Genomic DNA, 22430 nt, shown 5'->3' with positions numbered 1-22430 from the left:
TATATCCAATTCTGTATAACTGGCTTTATATTATTATTAAATTTTTTTATAATATAAAGCCAGCTATGCAGAATTGGATATAGCTGTGCCACACTATACAGTGTTCTGGTCTGGAGTCTGGACATGTGCTCATCTATTTTCCCTACTAGGGGGATACAAGCCTTAGTTAGCAATATCTACATAGTTATTTCTTTATTTAATGTCTTTTATTTTTTATATGATAAATTTTATCATATAAAAAAAAGACATTGAATAATGAAATTAACTGAATATTTAGATCATGCCATTGCTAACTAAGGCTTGTATCCCCCTAGTGGGGAAAATAGATGAGCACATGTCCAGATTCCAGACCAGAACACTGTATAGTGTGGCATCACCCTTTGGTGATGTCAGGGGCTGCAGTTGGGGTCCCTATATCTTGTAAGCTGACAACCACTCCCTTATAATGTCCAATAAGCAGGTGCTATTATTTAATAAAACATGGAGACATTTTACTTTTGTGAGCCTGCTTAATTCTGTATGGAAAAAAAAAGGTGAGCAGATTGTAAATAATGCAGCTAATGTAGAATCTCATTGAGTTTTCCTGCTCATAGTTACATTGTCAGCCTCTCATTTTTCATTTGACATCTTCCCAACAGTGCAGTATTTCTAGTGTGAAAATGATAAACAATGCACCCCTACAGCACTACAACAAGAACAATAAAGATTTTAAGTATGAGACCCCATTCTCAACAATGGCCATGGTTTGTTTTTTTAAATATTAGCCAATAAACCAATATGTGGTGCCCGCATTAATTCTGTAGAATGCATCATGTTACCTTTACCTGTCACTTAGCAGCGCTATTCATAAATGTCCTCCATTGCCTTTCAATACCCTTGGATGTTTACCATCTGGACTGGCTGCCTTTCTTTATTTTGTCATTTGTTTCATATAGTATACAAGTGACTAATATTTCATTCTAATGTAGGTGACCCCTTTTCTACAGAACCTTTCAATAGACACAAGATTAATTATTCGCAAGTCTACTTGAAAACAAATGCCCTATTTGGCCTTCAGGCTTGTTATTTCTTCTTTCATTAATGAGGAGTTTTAGCCCCCTGTACTTTGTCCTCCAATCTTACCGGTTTTGTAGGGTTAGCTTCAAAAAGCATACTCACCTGTCGATCGAAACTGGTGTTGCCGTGCTGCGATCCCCTGCTATACCAGCCAGGTCCACCATCTTTCTTTCTGACATCATTAGGAACTGACTGTCTTACAGGTTCTTGCAGCCCTTCCCCGATGATGGGCTGCCAGTCCCGCCTTTGGGCCACTGTGTGTCCCTGTTCCTACAACCCCTTTGGATATAGCATGAAGATATTCCAAAAGGCTTTAGAAGGGGCGCATCATTCTTGCCTAGGCAAGAATAGAGGCAGAGGGTGGACCAGAGTAAAAAAATAACATGTAATCAACAAATAAATAAATAAATAAATAATGGGCTTTTTAAGTAGCAGAGGGGAGGATTGCAGTGGGTGAATAGTCAGTTTTTGGAGTCAAGGTCTGCTTTAAGTATATGTAAACCCTAACAACGAACTTCTCTTATTTGCTCTCATTTGGATTGTTAAAAATACCATTGAAAGCGTTTTGATATATCTGTTCAACAAGGGCAAACAAAATACCTGGTAATAATGTCAGAAATTCACAGCTGTCTTGTCTTGTACTCACTTCCCCTGGTATATCAAGGAGTTAAATTAACTAGTCCTACTTATTATCTTGGGACTACAGATAGATTAGTCTTTATGTTGTAAATAATAGGATAGACGTGGGTTTGAGTAGAATAGCAAAAAAAAAAACTCGGCAGGGCTGACACCACTCAGCCACAAAAATGCTGCGTGTTGTCCACAAGGAGCAAACTAAATACCCTCTTAGTTGTCACTGGAACAAGTGTCCCCTTTGGAAGATTTCCCCTCTATTACTGTTCTGGTGATAACTTACTATTTTGGACTTTTTCTAGTTTTAAGTGACAGCGGTTACAAGGATAAATAAATGAAAAAACTGGATGAGGGATCACCCAGGGGATGCAGGTTTTATGAAATATTGCTTCCTGTGAAGCTAAATTGAGAAAAATCTGGATGAACCTTCTGAGATGAATCTGGAAGGCAGAAGTCTGTATAGGCTGCGACAGAGCTCTGATCCCATATTTTACATGTATAGTAACAATGTAAGATGTTTCTGCATAATCTGTTACATTTTTAACTCTGTTGTGGAGCCACCTAAGGGAATGCACATGTTTACATAGATTTTTAGTCCACATTACAATGTAAAACTACCAAACCAAATATTCCACTCTACAAACCAAAGATTTGTTTGGCATTAGCAGGCTTCTCACTAATAAAAAATATACTTCTATTGATTTGACTCACCCTGGAGGAATTGAAGCTCTGCTACTTGTCCCACTTGTTCTCTGGACTCCCGGTCTGTTCAGGTTGTTTTGTCCTGGGTATGGGGCTGACCCTGGTACACTCTGACTTCGGGAAAATCCTGAGCTATTTCGGATTCCTCCTGCAGGACGGCCACCTTCCCCTGTTCTGCCCCATCCGGCACCTCCACCACTGTATGTATTGCTTTGCCTTATCCCAGGGGGGTGTATGGGAGGGGGTGGTGGAGGTGGCAAGTTGGGTGGGGGTCCAGAGGTAACCTTAATCTTCTGGGAGGCTAGGATAGCATTGGAGGCAGCTCTAGTACTGTTTACTAAGAGACACTGCGGACAGGAGCAGGGTAACCCAGAGCCAGATCCAACTGGCCATGACTGAGACTTGGGTATAGATCCCATAGTAAGGGGATATGCCAAATCCATGCGCCTTCTAAGCCGCCGCTTCCGATGAGTCTGACGGTTGACTTGACACATGCTTTGGAAATGCACTAAATAACAGAAGCCAAGAGTGGTGAGATCCAGCCAAGGGTGGTGTTTCTCATAAGCATTCTGGATGGCAATGCAGATTTCTGTATCATAAGGAGTCCAGGATCCTGCATCATTCTCCCATTCCCATACTATCCCCTTGCCAGGGGCAGATGATGGCTCAAAGAAACTGCGCCTTACTGGGCGAACAGTACCTGGCAAGAAAAGAAGAAATAAAAGTTATTCAAAAGATCCACACAACTTAATGAATAAAATATTCCACCATTCTAACAACTGCATGTGAAACAAAATAAGATATTGTTACTTCGATCTATTAAATTGTGCAAAAACAAATTTAGTATACATCTGACTCTTGTAGCCTTTTTGAAAAGCCCATCACAACAAAGACTGAATTTATGAAAGCATGTTTATAAAGCAGTGAATTTGACATTCACCAAACATTCACTGCAGTTGACTCTTCCAGGTGCAGGTATTTTAATTTGACAGTGATATATTCACTACCAGTGAATATATGGTGAAATCCACATTGACCACTGTATAAATAAGCCATTTAATATCAGCCATCACAGTGGGACAGGGTCTTTTTCAGAGATCCATTTGACTTGGTAAGTATCAACGATCAAAAAAGAAGTAATCCACTGAGGACAAGTACATGATAAGCAAGTCCTTACCAGCATGACACTGTGACATTGCACCATGGCTGCAGTAGCGCATACAGTTAATGGCAATCTGTAGGATACTGTCTCAGAACTACAATAGATGACAAATAAAACATTGGCTGCCAAATCCATTTCTGCTGATTTAGTCCTCTAACCTTAAAACTGAGTCCTGCAGCATTGCTGCATTTTTTGTTTTAATTCTGATGCAAAGGGTGCATCATCTATATCTTGGAGTAGAGATGGTAGAATTTGGCCCTAGGCAAGGTGATAGTTTTGCGCCCCCCCCCCATCCCTTTAAATTACATTGATAAGGGCTGAAATAGCCACAGAGAAGCCACATCAAGCAGAAATCCCAAGCAGTGTTGTCAGCACTGCCCATTTCTCTTAAACTGGATTACAGACCACCACATCCTATCCTCCTCTCCTTAACATATGGGGGAGGCATTCTGTAGTCCATGTGGAGAAGATGTATTTCTCTTTACTTGCAGTTTTTGTGTTTTTTTTAACTCAGTACAGGAGGTCCACACTTAATAGGCTTACTTTTTTTGTTTAAAACTGCTCCTGTTCATTCATTTGTTTCTGGTCTCGAATCGCTTCCCTCCCCTCCTGTTTGTGGGTGCCTCCTTTACCAAGCAGGTTTCGAAGGAGACACCAGTGCGTGCACGCACCGGGATCTGAGCCGAGCTATGTGCGTCCACTTGAACACACAGAGGGGAATTTATCTACAATACAATACAATACACTATATTGCCAAAAGTATTGGGACACCCCTCCAAACTATTGGATTCAGGTGTTCCGTGAAATTTCCTTGCTACTAAATATGTCACGTATAAAAAAAAGGGGGTTCACAACCTAGGTTGTAGTGGGGTTTTAAAGAGGCGTCAGATGGTAATCGATTTGATATAAATTTATTACAATTCATTAAAATATTTATATGACAAAGTTAAAAACATTCCAATAGATAAGCATGATTCTCAGTTCCTGATTCTTGCCTAATTCTCACAACTCATATATTTACATATTGTCTTTCATATTATACATCTAATTTTTCACATATTTCATGTGCAGTAATGAACTGCTCCAATTCCTCCAATGCGTTTTGCTTGTAAGCTTCCTCAGGGAGTTTTATTCCCGGCAAGAATCTGGTTATGAATAGATAATTCATTGTTTAGCAGTATTTCCATCAATAAACAATATTTTATAAATCTCTGTATTTTGTTCAACCGAACATATTTCCTCTTTGACATAGCTTAATTATGCAGCCACTTTCTAAATTTATAAATTCCACTACAACTGTGTGATATTAATCATTACATTCAACCACTGCAAGTGTGTTTCACATTAATCCCTCCATTTGTTACCCATAAAATCAATCTTTTATAGAGTGTCAAAGTTACCTTTTCAGTTTATGAATGTTGATTCCTCTTTGTCTCTTTTACCAGTCCTGTCTTGAATCTATCTCCATGTGTGTCCTCTGACTCTCCCTTCATGTTTGACTCCCCCGTCCTTATATGGGCATTCACCCCCCAATTAATTAGTCCACGCCTGAGCGGCGTGTGACATCACTGGGGGGGTGGCACCCAGGTGCAGCCAGAATGACCCGAGTCCCTGTGATACTTCCAGCGTTGGTCTGTTGCTAAGCAACATATGGGAGGTCCAATGGAGCTCAGTGCCCCTGGTTCCACCCCCTCCCAACGAATCTCCATAGAGACGGATACACACTGTCAAATGACAAATCGATCTATAGATCAGGGAATCAGCTTGCCCGGACACTTCCAGATGCCTATATGGCTCCACTACATGAATGGCTCCCCTCAGAACCCCCAGTTCAGGGTGTGTAGGTGCATATAGGTATATATGTATATCACATTAACAATTTTCAACAAGAACAGCTCCGCTGCATGAAAACTCTGGGGAGGGCTGGATTATTATCCTGCCTTCCTGGAAGTAGGTTCTTGGATTATCCCGAAGATTGGGGTGAGTGGCTGCATAATTAAGCTATGTCAAAGAGCAAATATGTTCGGTTGAACAAAATAAAGAGATTTATAAAATATGGTTTATTGATGGACATACTGCTAAACAATGAATTATCTATTCATAACTAGATTCTTGCCGGGAATAAAACTCCCTGAGGAAGCTTACAAGCAAAACGCGCTGGAGAACCCCCTTTTTTAACAAATGAATTATTTGGGGTGAGATCACCTGGGCTAATACACTGGGTAGTGCCATTTGTATCTAAATATTCCACGGTCAACTGTTAGTGGTATTAAAACAAAGTGGAAACAACTGGGAACAACATCAACTCAGCCACGAAGTGGTAGGCCACATAAAATGACAGAGCGGGGTCAGCAGAAGTCGCCAACTGTCTGCAGAGTCAATAGCTAAAGACCTCCAAACTTCGTGTGGCCTTCAGATTGGCACAACAACAGTGCATAGAGAGCTTCATGGAATGGGTTTCCATGGTCGAGCAGCTGCATCCAAGCCTTACAGCACCAAGTGCGAAGCAAAGCATCGGATGCAGTGGTGTAAAGCACATTGCCACTGGACTCTAAAGAAGTGGAGACGTGTTCTCTGGAATAACGAACCACGCTTCTCTGTCTGGCAATCTGATGGACTTGTCTGGGTTTGGCGTTTGCCAGGAGAACGGTACTTGCCTGACTGCATTGTACCAAGTGTAAAGTTTGGTAGAGGGGGATTATGGTGTGGGGTTGTTTTTCAGGGGTTGGGCTTGGCCTCTTAGTTCCAGTGAAGGGAACTCTTAAGGCATCAGCATACCAAGACATTTTGGACAATTTCATGCTCCTGACTTTGGGGGAACAGTTTGAGGGATGGCCCCTTCCTGTTCCAACATGACTGCACCCCAGTGCACAAAGCAAGGTCCATAAAGACATGGATGAGCAAGTTTGGGGTGGAGGAACTTGACTGGCCTGCACAGAGTCCTGACCTCAACCTGATAGAACACCTTTGGGACGAATTAGTGCGGAGACTGCGAGCCAGGCCTTTTCGTCCAACATCAGTACCTGACCTCACAAATGCGCTTCTGGAAGAATGGTCAAACATTACCATAGACACACTCCTAAACTTTGTGGACAGCCTTCCCAGAGGAGTTGAAGCTGTTATAGCTGCAAAGGGTGGGCCAACTCAATATTGAACCCCTCGGACAAAGACTGGGATGCCATTAAAGTTCATGTGCGTGTAAAAACAGGTGTCCCAATACTTTTGGCAATATAGTGTATGTAGGTTTACAATTCCAAGCTCTTTGTATGACTGGAATAAGAGTGGCAAGGAAGATGGTTAACAATTTTTATCCACTCTTCTATTCTCTTCTATCCACATTTTGTATCCACTCCACTCTTTTATCCACTCTTCTATTCACCTTTGTGCAAGTGACCAGACACTAACAATTACCATCTCATAGCCACACACTGAAGAGTAGATGGACATGTTGGGTAATAAGGAGAATGTACAAGGATCTTTTGATGTCTTCCCTGTGTTTGGGCACATTAAGGCCTCATTCACACAGGCGTGTTGCCCCGTACATCGTGTAGGGCCACTTTGTTATGCACTTGGAGCTTGGGAAGTGGGCAGCTCATATAACTCTATGTAGACACAGGAGCTGTGCCCCAGGCGGTGTATGGCCTTAGACACAGATATGATGAAAATAAATCTTTATTAGTTAAACAGATAAAATACAAGTATTGTAAAGTTCCAAACTGGTCAGACTATCATAACCCGTTGTCCTTCAGGAGTAAGTAGCTGCCAATGCACTGTTTACACATGTGATGTTTGTGTAAGATTGCACATAACCCCCAGCCGATATTCTTATTGTTGTTTTGATTATAATCAAACCTTGCTAAACAAGTCAGTCAAATTCCAAAGTATTACAAAGACATGTTTTGCTGGTCCCCCTGCTGCTATACGGTATTTACTGCTGTATTTAAAGCATGGGTTTCAAACTCAAATCACCCGGGGGCCACTCAACACATTTTTTTCTCTCATGGGGGCCGCTTGCCAAATTTTATACTTCAAAATAAAATGTAACTATATCCGGTATGGTACTACAGACACCAATACACACACAATAAGGCCCCATTCATATCTGTAAGTTTAGGTGCAATTAGGGATTCCTGCATCAGGAACTTGTGTTTTCCTGCAGCAGGAATCCCTAATGCATGAGCCTGTGCATTGCACCCACAATCCACTTTGCAGTTTTCAATGCAAAAAAATTAATATATTCACATTTTTTCCTTTAATATTGTGTGTGCCTTTATGTATTTTTTTTTAAGGTGGAGTATGCCTTTAAGAATGGTATGAAATGCTATGATAAGTAGTCATCCACAGGATTGTGCATAGACAGACAGATAAGATAGATAGATAGATAGATAGATAGATAGATAGATAGATAGATAGATAGATAGATAGATAGATAGATACAGGTGAAACTCGAATAATTAGAATATCGTGCAAAAGTAATTTCAGTAATTGCTGCAAAAGGGGCCCAAACCAAGTACTGAGTACATATGCATGCTTGTACTTTTCAGAGGTCCGATATTGTTCTATGTACAATCCTTGTTTTATTGATTGCATGTAATATTCTCATTTTTTGAGATTGTGGATTTGGGGTTCTTGGGGTTTTCATGAGCTGTAAGCCATAATCATCACAATTATGACAAATCACGGCTTGAACTATCTCATATATTAGTTTCACCTTTTAAGTTGCATTAGTGAAATAAATGAACTTTGCACGATATTCTAATTATTCGAGTTTCACCTGTAGATAGATAGATAGATAGATAGATAGATAGATAGATAGATAGATAGAAGACAAATAGATAGGTAGATAGATAGATAGATAGATAGATAGATAGATAGATATAAGACAAATAGACAGCTAGACAGATAGACAGACAGATAGATAGATAGATAGATAGATAGATAGATAGATAGATAGATAGATAGAGGCAGGCATATAGATGCTGCATATTTTCACCATCTGTTGGCACAAATTACACCTCTCCTCTGAGTCTGAGTCTGCAGGTCTGCGGTCACAACAAGAAGCAGATAATTAATAATCCTTTTGGGAAGTGTGTGTGCTGTGTATGAGCTGAATCTGTCCCTAAAGGCCAATCTGTTTAAAGAGTCCCTGGGCAGGAGAAGTGGCTTTGTGGTCTAGCTATAGCTGTATTGTATTACAGAGTGTTGTCCATGATGCACTGCATTCCCTTGCCATAACCACCCTGACATAATTGCATGATCAATGATGAATTTGACTTACAAATCCCACGTATGCAAAACTGGAAAAGGCTTCTGAAGTGAAGAGTAAATATTTTATCACTATGGATATCATTTAGGCAGTGTGATGTGTTCAATGTAAAATGAAAGGATTAGGTAAGCCAGTCTGACACAAATCCTGTCTCCCCATTCTCCCTTGCCCCCCCCTGATGAGGAGATATGGAGATCTGGGGACACTATACCTGCCTAATACAATCTGGACAGGGCTCTTCAGTGTATGACAAACATCAAGTACCCAATTTACACATGTAAAGCTGTAATCATACACATATAAAGCTACATTCATACACACAGATCAGTTTTTTCTGATTATCCTGATTTAAAATCCATTCAAATGTAATAAGTCAAAGCAATTCCCAATGACTATAAGCAAGTGCTATGAGTGCCGTAACCCACAGCTTTCAAGAACATTTGATGGGCCACTATAATTAACATTGGTTGGACACATAATGATGAGGAAGGCCAGTTGGGCATTGTTTACTTTTAGGCTTGTGTTGCGTTGTGTTAAGGTAATGTGCATGTTATAGGGTGTGTTACTGCAGGACAAGACACCGGGCCATGCACACATTGGTGTTGTGGTGCCCATCAATTTAGATGACACCTCAATGCACCAAAGCACTGCACATGCATTGTAGCGCATTACCACACGTGTACTGTACTGTGGAAAAAATAGTGACTACGATTAAACATTCGCTCCTGTCGTAAAACACTCCACCATCAGAACACTCCTTAACATGCCAGCCAGGAATGGCATGCAATTGTAACATCTAGACATTAAAACAGTTTTCCTATATGAAGACATTAAGGAGATCTTTACATGGAGCAACCTCCAGGGTTTGAGCAAGGACACAGCCTCGTGTGTAAACTCCACAAGAGCAATCTGGAAGAATGTAGAATGAGAAAGTGAATGGAATACTCACGAAAGAGGGATTCACAAGAAGCAAAGCAGATCCCTGTCTTTATTCCAGGAATCAAGAATACAGATGAATATACATCCTAATTTATGTTGATGACATTATAACCTGTTTTGAACAAGAAGGGGACTGTAGTCAAATAGTTCACAAACTAAAACGAAACTTTGAAATTAAAGAGCTAGGGAACATCATTCACTATCTGGGAATTCAAATAGAGAGAGTAGAAGAAGATGGAAGCTATCTTCTCAACCAAAGTCAGAAAATTGCAGAAATTTTGGAACAATTCCACATGCAAGATGCAAAGGAATTACAAACACCTATGGAATCAGGATACCAAAAGATCAACGAAACAGAAAACTTGCCACCCAACATGACATGTACCACAAAGCAATCGGAAAGCTACTATATATTGCCACTGTGACAAGACCAGACATAGCGGCAGCAGTGGGCATACTATCTAGAAAAGTTGCAGCACCCTGTCAGCGCGACTGGAACGCAGTAAAGAGGGTAATACAATACTTAAAAGGAACAATTCGGATGACGCTACAACTGCCAGCAGAGTCAAATCCAAAACCAGTTGGATACATGGATGCAGATTGGCCCGGAGACTGCACAGACCACAATTCATCCATAAGTGGTTACATCTTCCAATATGGAGAAGGAACCATAAGTTAGTCTAGCTGAAAGCAAACAACTGTTGCACCAGGGATGTATAAAGCTGGCAAAATCAGAAAGAGTCAACCCTAGAACCAAGCACATCAATGTGAAGTGTTATCTGCTAAGGGACACTCAAGAGCAAGCTATTATCGACCTGCAATATTGCTCATCAGAATAAATGACTACAGTTGCGCTCACCAAGCCATTGACAAAGGATCTTCACAGTTTCCTTTGAGAGAAGATAAACCTCATATAGCAACACATATGCTGTTGGGAAGGTGTTGGAAATGCACCAGCATATACTGATAATTTGTCTTTTGAGCTGTAGATGGTGCTGTAGTGCAATGCTAGTTCTCTATATGCATGTTTATCTATGATTTCCTTCACAATGCTATATTCAGATGTAATATTCTTCTAAGCAAGTAAAACTTAATTCAGCATTCCTAGACATCTCAGTACTTCATCTAAACACCTTACCAACAGGTTATGGGCTCAGACACTAAACAGAACACTGATAGTCAACAAGTGCTGCATCCAAGCTACTAAGATGGCAAGCTGTTCAGATATGAAGTTTGCAATCACAACGCTCATCAATAGCGACTACCAGCTACAGAAGATCAAGCTTAAAATGCTGCTAAGCAAAGATGACTTGTGCCATGTATTGACTACAGACAGACCCAGTAATGGACCTGTGGAGGAATGGGACAAGAAGAACAGGCAAGCAAAAACAATTATAAGTCTGCTAGTGGAAGATGACCAGCTCATCCACATAAGAAAAGAAAATACAGCTAAAGGTATGTGGACTGCATTACAGAAATAGCATGAGCGTTCAAACCTAAACAGTAAACTATATCTGCTTTGCAAGCTATATAGGATGAGGCTAGAAAAAGGCCAGGAAATGTGTGAACATGTGAATGCAATGCTGGAAATTGTAGAACAACTACATGCAATTGGAGAGGAAATTAAAGATAATCACGAGGTGGCATTACTGCTATGCAGCCTTTCAGAGTCATACATTGCTCTTATTAACTCTCTAGGAACCAGACCTGAGCAGGAAATAACATTAGAATATTAATCAATAAATATGTCAGAAGGAATGAAAATATGGACAATGAAGAAAATGAGAAAGCCCTTAACCTCCTTGGCGGTATTCCCGAGTGTGGCTCGGGTTAATTTTCATTACCAAAAGCTAATAATAATAATGGTCTCACAGTTCAATTTTCGAGGTGATGAATGTACAATTCGAAACAACAAGCAAATCCTCACAAAAACTAGATGAAGACCTATACAGACTCATAACTGCAGAGGAACAAGTCAAGGTAGCCACTCATAATCCACACAACAAATGTATCCATCTATGGCACCGATGACTAGGGCACTGAGACCCAGAAGCCATATAAAGATATTATAAAGAGAGGCTTATCAGAAGATATAACCGTACTGCCCTGCCAAATGTTCATGACATGTAAATGCTGTATAAAAGCAAAGGCCACACGTACCCTATTTTCACAGACCACTCAAAGAAAGACCACGCACCCCATGGAGCTCATACACAGCGACGTGTGCAGACCACTGAAAACTCCCACATCAAGTGGGAACAGATATCTACTGACTTTCATTGATTATTCCAGGTACACAACAACTTATCTGATGAAGCACAAGAATGAAACATCAGAAAAACTTCAAGAGTTTGTAGCCATGTCCAGCAACAAATTCCCATGGAAACCAGAATTTATACATACCTACCGATACCGATACTAGTATCGGTATCAGTGCATCCCTACCGCCAACGGAGGGGAATACATCAGTAAGGAAGTGGAATCATATCTGAAGAAACAAGGTATAGTACACCAGACCACCTCACCATACACTGCTGAACAAAATGGTGTAGCAGAACAGAAAAATTGCACTCTTATAGAAATGGCCAGATGTATGCTGTCAGACACCAACCTCAGAAGTACTGAGGAGAAACAGTCATGACTGCAACATACCTACAGAACAGACTTCCATCAAAAGCCATTGAAAGAACCACATTTGAAATGTGGCATGGATCTAAGCCTAGCCTAGGGCACACCAGAGTGTTTGGATGTAAAGCTTACGCCTATATTCCAAAGGAGAAGCGATCCAAGTAAGAGAACACAGCCATTGAAGGTATTTTGATGGGCTATAGTGAACAAATTAAGGGATTTAGAATCCTCCACCCCAAGACTGACAAAGTGACAGTAAGCCTCAGCGTTTATTTTGATGAAAACCCATCACCACCAATGATCCTGGGGAGTTGTGAAGTGGATTCGCACAGTGAACCAGCAAAGGAAACTGAGCAAAGTGAAGCCTCACAGGAGTCAGAACAAGAGGTGGAACTCACAATGGATAAGTCAAGTTCCATATTAAATTCCGCTAAACAACCTGAAATTAGAAGATCCACTCGGGTAATAAAGGGAATACCACTCTGCAAGCTGTCATATACTGCTAAGACAAATAGCATAACTCGAACCAACATCATGGGACGACATCGAAAAATTCCCAAAAACGCAAAGCCAATCAATACAGAAAGGCAGCAAAAGAAGAAATAAAATCACTTGAAGAAAATAAAACCTGGACACTGGTTTTATCAGAATAAATGACTACAGTTGCGCTCACCAAGCCATTGCCAAAGGATCTTCACAGTTTCCTTCGAGAGAAGCTAAACCTCATATAGCAACACATATGCTGTTGAGAAGGGGTGTTGGAAATGCACCAGCATATAGTGATAATTTGTCTTTTGAGCTGTAGATGGCGTTATAGTGCAATGTTAGTTCTCTATATGCATGCATATCTATGATACACAGGAAGTTATCCTATATATGTTTTGTTTCCTGTACAATGCTGTATTTAGATGTAACATTCTTCTAAGCAAGTAAAGCTTAATTCAGCATTCCTCAAGATGCTTCATCTAAACACATTATCAACAATAAATTGATTTGAGCAGGTGCCATTTATTGGATCATTGTGCTTGGAGCAGCCATATACCCGGGGGCTTAATGTGTCTTGGGCAAGTCTGGACTGTGTGGTGCTGGACTTCCAAGGGTCTGCAGTCAATTTAATCATGGCTATATATCTCTCAGTTTGGGTGCTTGCCAACATTAGAGTAGAGACCACATTCTGCAGCGCTGCCTTGGTGTGCTATTTACAAACGCATGAAACAAAACCCTCTACTTTTACTGCAAATACAGTTTACATTTCTATTTTCTGGGTAACTGAATTGAATGCTGGAGACGTTTTTGAAATGTTCAATGAATTACCCAACCCACGTGCACCTTTCTCATGCTATTTATGACTTAAGTTAAGGTACTGCTATAGTCTGCTGTGAATGAACATTACACAAATGTTCATATTTTGCTTGTTGTTATGTGGGAACAGGTTTGTCTATGGAATGCAGCTGTGTCTAGATATAATTAAAGACTTTAGAACATTCTGTAGACATATCTCCACTTTGTGGACATGTGAGTTGAGTTTTAACTTTCTTCACCCCAAAATTGGAACATTTTCAAAAATTAGGACTGTATGAATATCAGGGAGAAGATAAGTAATAGGTAGCACTCATAAAGCTGATTATTTCACTGCCCTGCCTTGCAATGTTTAAGGCCTGGTTTACACCTGAGTGTTTTTCCACGGGGATCTAGTCGCACGAAAACACGCAAAACACACATTTCCATGCTGGTCAGTGGTGACTGTTCACATCTTAGTGTTGCATCATACATAGGAAAATGCCTGTCGCGCAAAAAGATGCAGGCGCTATTTTTAGGCGGATGTTTCGGTCCCATAGACATCTTTATGCTGGGAGAAACGCGCATTTTTAAAAGCAAAAACTTGAAAAACTTCTATTGGCTATTGCAATTTGAAATGACCAATAGCAGCCTAGCTATTCATTACCCTGCTATTTAGGTTTTTTTTTTATTGTGACGGTGGCCAACGGCCGCTGTCAAAATGAAAAAAACAGAGAAGGTACCTCCCTGAAATTAGAAGGGCACCTCCCTGTAATAAGGTTTTGCAGGTTGGGATGTCTGACATAGCTACATTGCTTTAATTATAAAATTATAATGGTGATAACTATAAAATGAAAATGATAAAATGTATTCTCACAGCAATAACTCCATCACCCAATAGCCCCATTAAACTTATGTTCTTACATAGCAAGTGCCCCAATCAGGTATAATCTCGTATTGTAAAAAGCTACAGCTGGATTACTGTGGTCCAGACATATGATCCATATGATACTTTGAATAGGAAATGCATTGTAATTGTACCTTAGCAAATCATTTATTTTCACAAAATCTGTATTGCAATAGCCCTGTTTTATTGTGTAGCATACTATATAGAAACGGAACAGCCAGGAGGGTGACTCTTAATATTTTATTATTATTAATAAACTCAGCATACCGAACCAGCCAGCGTAGCAGAAAAAGGGGACAACAATTTAATGTGGCTGCTGATAGAGATGCAAAAAATATATTTACACACTGCAGAAACACAGAGGCTTACCGCATTTCATCTATTTATCGAGAGACTAAAAAACAGGGCATGTGCACATTTTCTGAATTTGAAACCCAAACATGCATTAGGAAATGCATTAGGAAAATAAGAAAATGTCACTCAAAATCCATCCGGCTATTAGGAAAGAATGGGGCTTTCATATATTTTCCCTTTTATTGTTTTCTCTTAAAACCTCGTATGAAGCTTCCTCTGAGATCTATCTAATATGATCCCGAATAGTCGAGGACATTAGGATTGGTATACAGTAAAAGCCTATATGACATGGCATGATTATTTAAAATTGGTGCTTTTAGAATAGTTGGTCTGTATTGTGTAAATGGCATGCCATTTGATATGCAGCAAAGCAGAAGCCCTATACAATCGGTCCCCATGGTAGTATTATTATTATTATAGGGCCCACATTCTCTCTAACGTACACTTAATTATTTATTTAAAGCTAACAGCCTTGCATGAATGGATTAATAAAGGGTAAAATAAGGGCAGAAATACTTTAACTCGAAAAAACACTGCTCCAGGCTCCCTCCAGTGTTGGTTACATAACCAAATGCTTAACCTCTTCCCTGCCAAAACTCTCTATAATAATATTCCTACTTGATGCCCCGTGGTGAGGATATATGAACAAATGTGCCCTCTTTGAGAGCAAGCAGCTGACATTTTGAGCTTATTGTCTAAAAATTGTGCTCTGCCTCAACCTGATGGCAATCAGTAACCCTCCTACATATATCAACCTTCAGACTGGCACTATATATTTTTTTTAAATCATTCCCTTTAAGACAGAGGCCTGAGGTAGAACTATGGCTTCCCATTCAAAAAAAATAGTAACTGCATTTATAGGTTGTTTTTTTTAAGTATCCCTGCAAAGTTACAAATACCTATTGATCCTGTCAGTGAGGTCCACCTAATGCTCCTTCCTGTGATGGTGTGGCAACAATGCTGCACTGTTATACAGAGCAGAATTGCTATTCTCTTCTGTTCCTGCTTGCACTACAGTGGGTTGAAGAAATGTTGCAGGGGATGTGGCTATTAGCATTGCTACTGCTGATTGACAAGCCTCTATATTGTCAATCACAACCTGACCACACCTAGTCCTGCTCACTGTTTCCTGGATTGACAGCACTGCCTCTGTTGCTGAAACCCACTGTGAGCTGCAGTATCTGAGAGGGAAGCGTGTGAGACACAAATGAAGGAGGATTTGGCTCAATCAGGAAGTTGAAGGAATTTTTTGTTTATGTTTTGATTGTACTGGATTTGGCATTTGTTTAGACTGACTTTAATTATACTTTAAGTTAAAAAGTCCTGCAGATTCGTAGTGTTTCAGAGCATTATACTCCATTCTCAAGTATGTACAGATCTATGCTGGAAATTGGGTCCTAAGGGAGACACTGTCACCTAACCCATTTAGGGCAAAGTGACAAAGTATTTGCACAACATTTCCTCGCCACTCCTTCCTTTGTCGTCGCCAGAGACAATACTTATTGTTTCTTTGTATGGGGGAGTATATAACATCCTCCCATGTAACATTGGTCAGGTCTAGCAGCCAATGACTAAGTCTGAACACTGTCACATGTGTCTGACATCAGCTGATACATGATATTTGAGTACCGGCGGTGAGGGAGGATAGAACTGCAAAGGAATGCTGGCTGAAAGCGAATCTAAATTCAGGAGTTAAATCTTAAAAATACATTCAATTACCTTAACTAGTAACAAAAATGTATCTTATTTGTGTATCACTCGGCTGTAGATCCTCAAATCATCTCTGAATTCATGCTGACAGTATCCTTACTTCTGGAGGGTGGCTATTTTTGTTCCTCATGGTCCCTAAGTGTGTTGTAAAGTAGGCACCTCTCCAGAAGGAAGGACAGTGTCAGCACCAATTCAGAGATGATTTGAGGATCTACAGCCGAGTGATACACAAATAAGACACATTTTTGTTAATAGCTAGTACTTGAATGCATTTTTAAGATATAACTTCTGAGTTTAGTGTCACTTTAAGAATCAGTAGGTGGAGGGCCCCTTTGTAAGGACAATGTCACTTTGTCCAGAATCGGGAAGGTGGTAGTTTCTCTTTGATAACCAAACCCAGTATTCACTCAACCAGTAATCTCCTTCCACTGATCAAAAGCTTTTCCAGTGGCCACGCCAGTCCTATTATGTTGTGAGCAAAATACTAGGAAAGAGAGATATGGAAAGCTTAGATATTAATAAGATAAGATATGAAATTAGAGTGGTTTCTCTTCCGGTCTGCCTTGGGAGTAGTAAAGTCCTGATTGGTTTAATGTTAAAGAAAAATGGCTTCCCATTAGACCTCCCAGAGGTTTGGTCCAGGGAAAAGCTATGACTGGTGGAAGGAGAAAGAATATTATTGGTTGAGTGAATACTGGGTTGGTATTTAAGGACAAAATTTCACTATTACAGAGCAGAACTGAAGATGCTTGAGAAAGACGTTTAATGATCCACAACTTTGCAACATTCCTGGGCTTAATCCAAGGTTAACTATGACTTTTAAAAGAGCAATAATAAAGGCATGATGATATAAAATTATGGTTATGGTCCAAAGATTGATATATGTTTGCTGACAGGGAAGACAGTTTACGAATAAGCAGTTCAGTTGTGTATTTCGCTGTTTGGCCGCACTTACGCTTTAAATTTCCTCTCTAGGGATGGAGATCTAAGCTGTATTGACCCAGTGATGTGTAATCTTATTGTCTTGGGGGTAACCTCGTGAACAACTCCCTAAGGGATCATGTGATATTTCAGCTGTGTTCATTATTTTACCTTGTGATAACTTTTTCACTACAATGTACAATCCGCACACATGAACACTACATAAGTGTGGAATTATTATTTGCTTCCAATAGCCATTTAACCACAGCAAACCTATATTCATGAAATCAATATTTTATTTTTTGAATTAGCGTTTTATCTCCATGTCAAATAACTCTTTTTTCTGCTATCGTACTAAGAACCTTGCAATTATCACTAGGAAAAGAAGGAAATCCTGTGTGGAATTCATTGTAAATTGACCTTTACATACAATATAAAGTAAAAAATGATAACATAGTTTGCATGCTGATCCATGCATTAAAACATTTGAATGGAAAACATAATGAAAGTTAGTAAACTGCATATGGTAATACAAATTGGCAATACTTTAGTAAATTGGCCCTTAAAGTTAGCCAGTAGTGGGCACTTACTGTAGATAGTAGGAACCTTCAGGTACCCACATACAGCCCCTGCTCCCCTGTAGAACATCCTGGGACCCCCAAAGCTCAAGATACTTAGAAATGCAACTATCAACTGTACACTGTGGCCATCTTGTAAGTGTTTCTTTTTATCCCTTATTAAACTTTATGTGATATACTTCACTATTGGAGTTTTTTCTCTTTTGGGTACGGTGATGGTCCTGTGTGACATCTTGGAGGAATAGCCTTTCCATCTATCTGAGGATCGCTCATCATATTCTTGTTTGCACTGCGTCTGCCTGCCATTCTGATTTATATAAATCATTGAGAGATCTGGATATTTCTGCCTAATATCTTGGAGGAATTGCTTGAAGGATCCTTTTGGACCAGATGATTTTATAAAGACTACTTATTATCCTCTTATATATAATGCTCATTTTTAAAATTTTTTTTTTTTTAGGAATTATTGTAATCATGTCTTATTAGTTTGATGAGTGTTTTTTTTTTCATTTTTTACACGAACACTGTGGATGATTTTGTCTTTTGTCACTTTCTATATGAATATTTATGATAATTTTTATATTATTATGGACTATTCGTTTTGGTTTTTTACACTACCTGATTACTTTGTTTTTTATGCTCTAGTGCATTTTTTAAATTTTTGTTATTATTTATATTTAGCCATTTGCCTGGGGTTCCACTTTAGATCTGCAGTCACCATCCCTACTTCAAAATCTCAAAAACCCTCCAAACTAAGACAGGGACCTGAAAATATTGACTTTGATTGTAAGCGTAAAGTAATATGAGCAGCTGTGGGTAAAATGATGTTTACTTCTGTAGACCAATCGTGAAGATCCAGTACAGTTCCTCTGGCCATTTCTTTTTCATGACGCTGCAGATCTTTCTGTTAGAGGATTTCCCATTGGAGACAATAAGTTTGATAATGAGTTTTGGCAGACATCGATGTTTGCAGCACAAGAAGGAATTTACATAAGCACTGCAAAGGTAAATATCAGTTTGCAGGAGGCCACCCCCAACACCCTGCACCCAAGATGGACAGAGATTTATTTTGCAATACAGTGGTAGAAATATCTGTTCACATGTGTGACATATGCTAACTCGATTGTATAACATAATTTAAAGGATAATTAAACCAAAGAAATAAAATGTAATATATTGCAGCTTAACTTCTGGTGAATGCCTTTTTTTAAATCTTTTAAACTAAGAACATTTTTAGCAGGTACAGATAATACCTGCTGATCTTGACAAAAATGATGTGTCCTTGTCACCATTTGATAAACTGGAAGCAAAAAAATATATTTTCTCATGTAAACTACTAATCTTATCACAGCCTCTATGTAATGTAGATGAACAAAGGCAGACATATTGGAAGTCCAGCCGGTGTGACAACCATGGTTTCATCAATAGATACAGTGGAGGAATGAGTGCAGCCACCCAGGGACAGGAAGTGTGTTATTTACTGGATAGAATTAAAGGGGAAAGTGCTTGAAAAAAAGAAAATCAGTGAATCCACCTCTTCTAAGGAATGGTGAATTACGATATATTACTTTTATTTGTTATTCTGTCCAGCCACCTAGGTGATCCTCATACCCATTAAACACTACAGAGCAAGAGCTGTGACCTCACTTTTCTCTAGGCCAAAATACAATGAAGCTTGTTCATCAACTCCCCCCTACCCGCTGATTGGATAGTGATGGCACATTAGAAGTCCTCCCTTTGCCCCCCAAATAAGCTCTAAGGTCCTGAAACCATGTTAGACTGATAGCACTTGAAGTGAACCTCCACCTTACCCATGCAATGCAAAGCCATAGGTTCATTTGACTGCCATTCTCCCCATATGCACATACTTAACTTCCTATTCCTCCTCTGCCATTCTGTTTGGCCAATGAGAGGAAGCCCTGTGTAGGTTTCAAGTCATGACTTGAAGAAAGCACAGGGGCTGAAAACTCTCCTAACCTCCATGTGACAGTGCTGGGTACAGCCAATCACAAAGCATAGTGCTGTTACATGGGAGAAAGAAGATTTACCGGAAGTATGGTATTTCTCTTGGCTTTCAGTGGCCGAGCATAGCTGAGGAAGCGCAAACAAAAATGCTTATGCCCAGCTGGGGAGGGCAGCAGTTAGGTTAACCCATGGCTTTGACCTGCATGTGCAAAACACAGGATCACTTTAAAATCATTCAGATTGCTCTTTTAGCTTATGAATGACACATACAAAACATCTTAATATAACCAAAAACAGTACTGCAATTTACATTATTTTACCTTTCTACACATAATATTATACAAAGGTTCCTCCCCAAGTTACCTGTGTCCTGGCGGTACTGATGCATGGTCTGCAAGTCAATAACGTACGGGGTTAGCTGTGAGTCCACCTGTCCTAATGCCACTCGTCCACGGCCATCTTCTCGCAAAGCATTCTCAATATGATGGCATACCGTTGCAGTATAAGGCCTCCAGCGTCCATGCTCATTCAGCCACTCCCAAACCACAACTCTTGGAGGTGCCCCTTGACCTCCAAAATTCTGACCAGTAACTGGCATCAAGACATTGGAGCGTGACATGGCAAGCAAGTCTTCAGCTGTGGTGTCAGACAAGATGAGTAAGTGTATTGCAAAGCATTCGGCGGAAAGGTTTTAATGATGGTCAAAATATACATTCAAATTTACGTTTACGTTCTCAAACCAATTACAGGGCCCTTCACAGATCACATGAATAATTCTTGCTTTGCCTGTTCCGTGGCACTCAATGTTCAATGTCATTATGCCTTGTGATACATTAAAAATATATACGTTCTTCCTGAATCCATTTACTTTGATAGTCAACTGTCAGCTCTTGTGGTCATATGTCCATAAACCCAGATTTGCGTTACTCTGAAGGCTCAGGTTCCTATAAGAGACATATAGAGAGAATTACACACTGTTCTGTATTGATATGCTTGGTTTAACGCACTGTCACACTGCAATGCTCAATATGTTAGCATTTGTGGTTTACTAAAAACATGTAATGCTGTGTGTATATAAAACACACACACACACACATATACTGTATATATTATCCATATGCATAGTATACAAATCAAGGTTTGCATTTCTTTAAAGTCTGTCTTTAAGCTTCCACCAATGGAGGTGAAATGGTTAATATTCTCCATGAAGACACATGAGTGTATATAATAAGCAGAACACCATAAACTGATTGTCCTGCTAATACAGAGACACACAGCATCTTCAGACTGCAACAGATACACAGAGCCATAAATTAGCCCACCCCAGGGGCCAATGCATGCAGGAAGGGACCCCCCCAGCACCCCCGGATTTGATGGATAACATGATTGCTCCATCTTTTTCATGAGAGATGATCCTAGCGATGTGTTAGATGATAGGAGGATAGGAAAGGTACTCACTGTGGTTTCATCTAGCAGCCGGTTATTAGAACATACATTGTCGCTGGGGGTCTGATCTCCCTTGTGAGCTGTTGTGAGGGTGGGGGGCTCAGTGCTCCTGTGTTTGGTGATTCCCAGGGGCTGGTAGAAGGGATGCAGGAGGCTGACATGTGTGTCCACCCCCACCCCCACCCCATCTCCTCCATCCCCCGACAGGGTACCGGGTGGGTGTGCTCAGGTAGACAATCTTGCTGCGGTGGTTTCTGGTGGCTGTCAAGTGTATTGATGATGATGTGCTTGTGCAGATCAGGCGCAGGGTCTTTGGGTCAATGGGGCTGAACACGATGCTGGCCAAAGGGGGGGCTTTACCCCTGATCGATGGATGTGGGGGGCTGCAGAGCTGCAGTCTATGTGTCCCTGCACACACAATCGCGATCCTCCTGCCACCATCTGCTCCCTCTGTGGGTGACTGTCATCCTCATACCTCCCCTGTACCCCTCTCCTCCATCCCCCCGGGTGTGCAACCTGTGCAGTAGCGGAGTCCTCCCTGTGCTGCTGCTAGATCAGCCCGAGCCTCCCAATCCCTATGTATGTGTGTGTGTGTGTGTGAATGTGTGTGTGTGTGTGTGTGTGTGTCAGTCCTTCCCTGCTGCATCCCTCTCCCGATGTCTGTCTGTATGTCTCAGCAGTGCTGCCTCTGCCTATACTCCAGGGACATACAAATTCCAATTGTGAAGACCAAAAGAGGGGAGCACAGCAAAGGGAGGGCCACTGACTTGCTGAGATTGCTGCACTTATAATGAATCGATGGTCATGTCCCTCCAACTAAACTCACACATAGCGATTTTATTATAAAATCAACACCCCCTGTGATTGTGACAGCTTGACACCGTC

At 40.4% G+C, this 22430-nt stretch overlaps 1 protein-coding gene across 1 annotated transcript in view; it reads right to left on the bottom strand.

Annotated features, from left to right (window-relative positions):
• The window catches only part of DTX1 (deltex E3 ubiquitin ligase 1), a 68626-nt gene extending 47833 nt beyond the window's left edge, over positions 1–20793 (bottom strand). Inside the window, exons 1-2 of the mRNA XM_018561744.1 lie at positions 20463–20793; positions 2401–3091 (exon numbers count right to left, since the gene is read on the bottom strand). Coding sequence (XP_018417246.1) covers positions 2401–3091; positions 20463–20718 — 947 coding nt within the window. The 5' untranslated portion in view covers positions 20719–20793. The remainder of the gene's footprint in view (positions 1–2400; positions 3092–20462) is intronic.
• Between the last annotated feature and the right edge of the window lie 1637 nt (positions 20794–22430).

The sequence above is a fragment of the Nanorana parkeri genome, unplaced genomic scaffold (assembly GCF_000935625.1).
Source record: "Nanorana parkeri isolate BGI_ZX_2015 unplaced genomic scaffold, ASM93562v1 scaffold540, whole genome shotgun sequence".
Taxonomy (NCBI): Eukaryota; Metazoa; Chordata; class Amphibia; order Anura; family Dicroglossidae; genus Nanorana; species Nanorana parkeri.
This window is presented reverse-complemented; position numbering and strand designations above follow the sequence as displayed.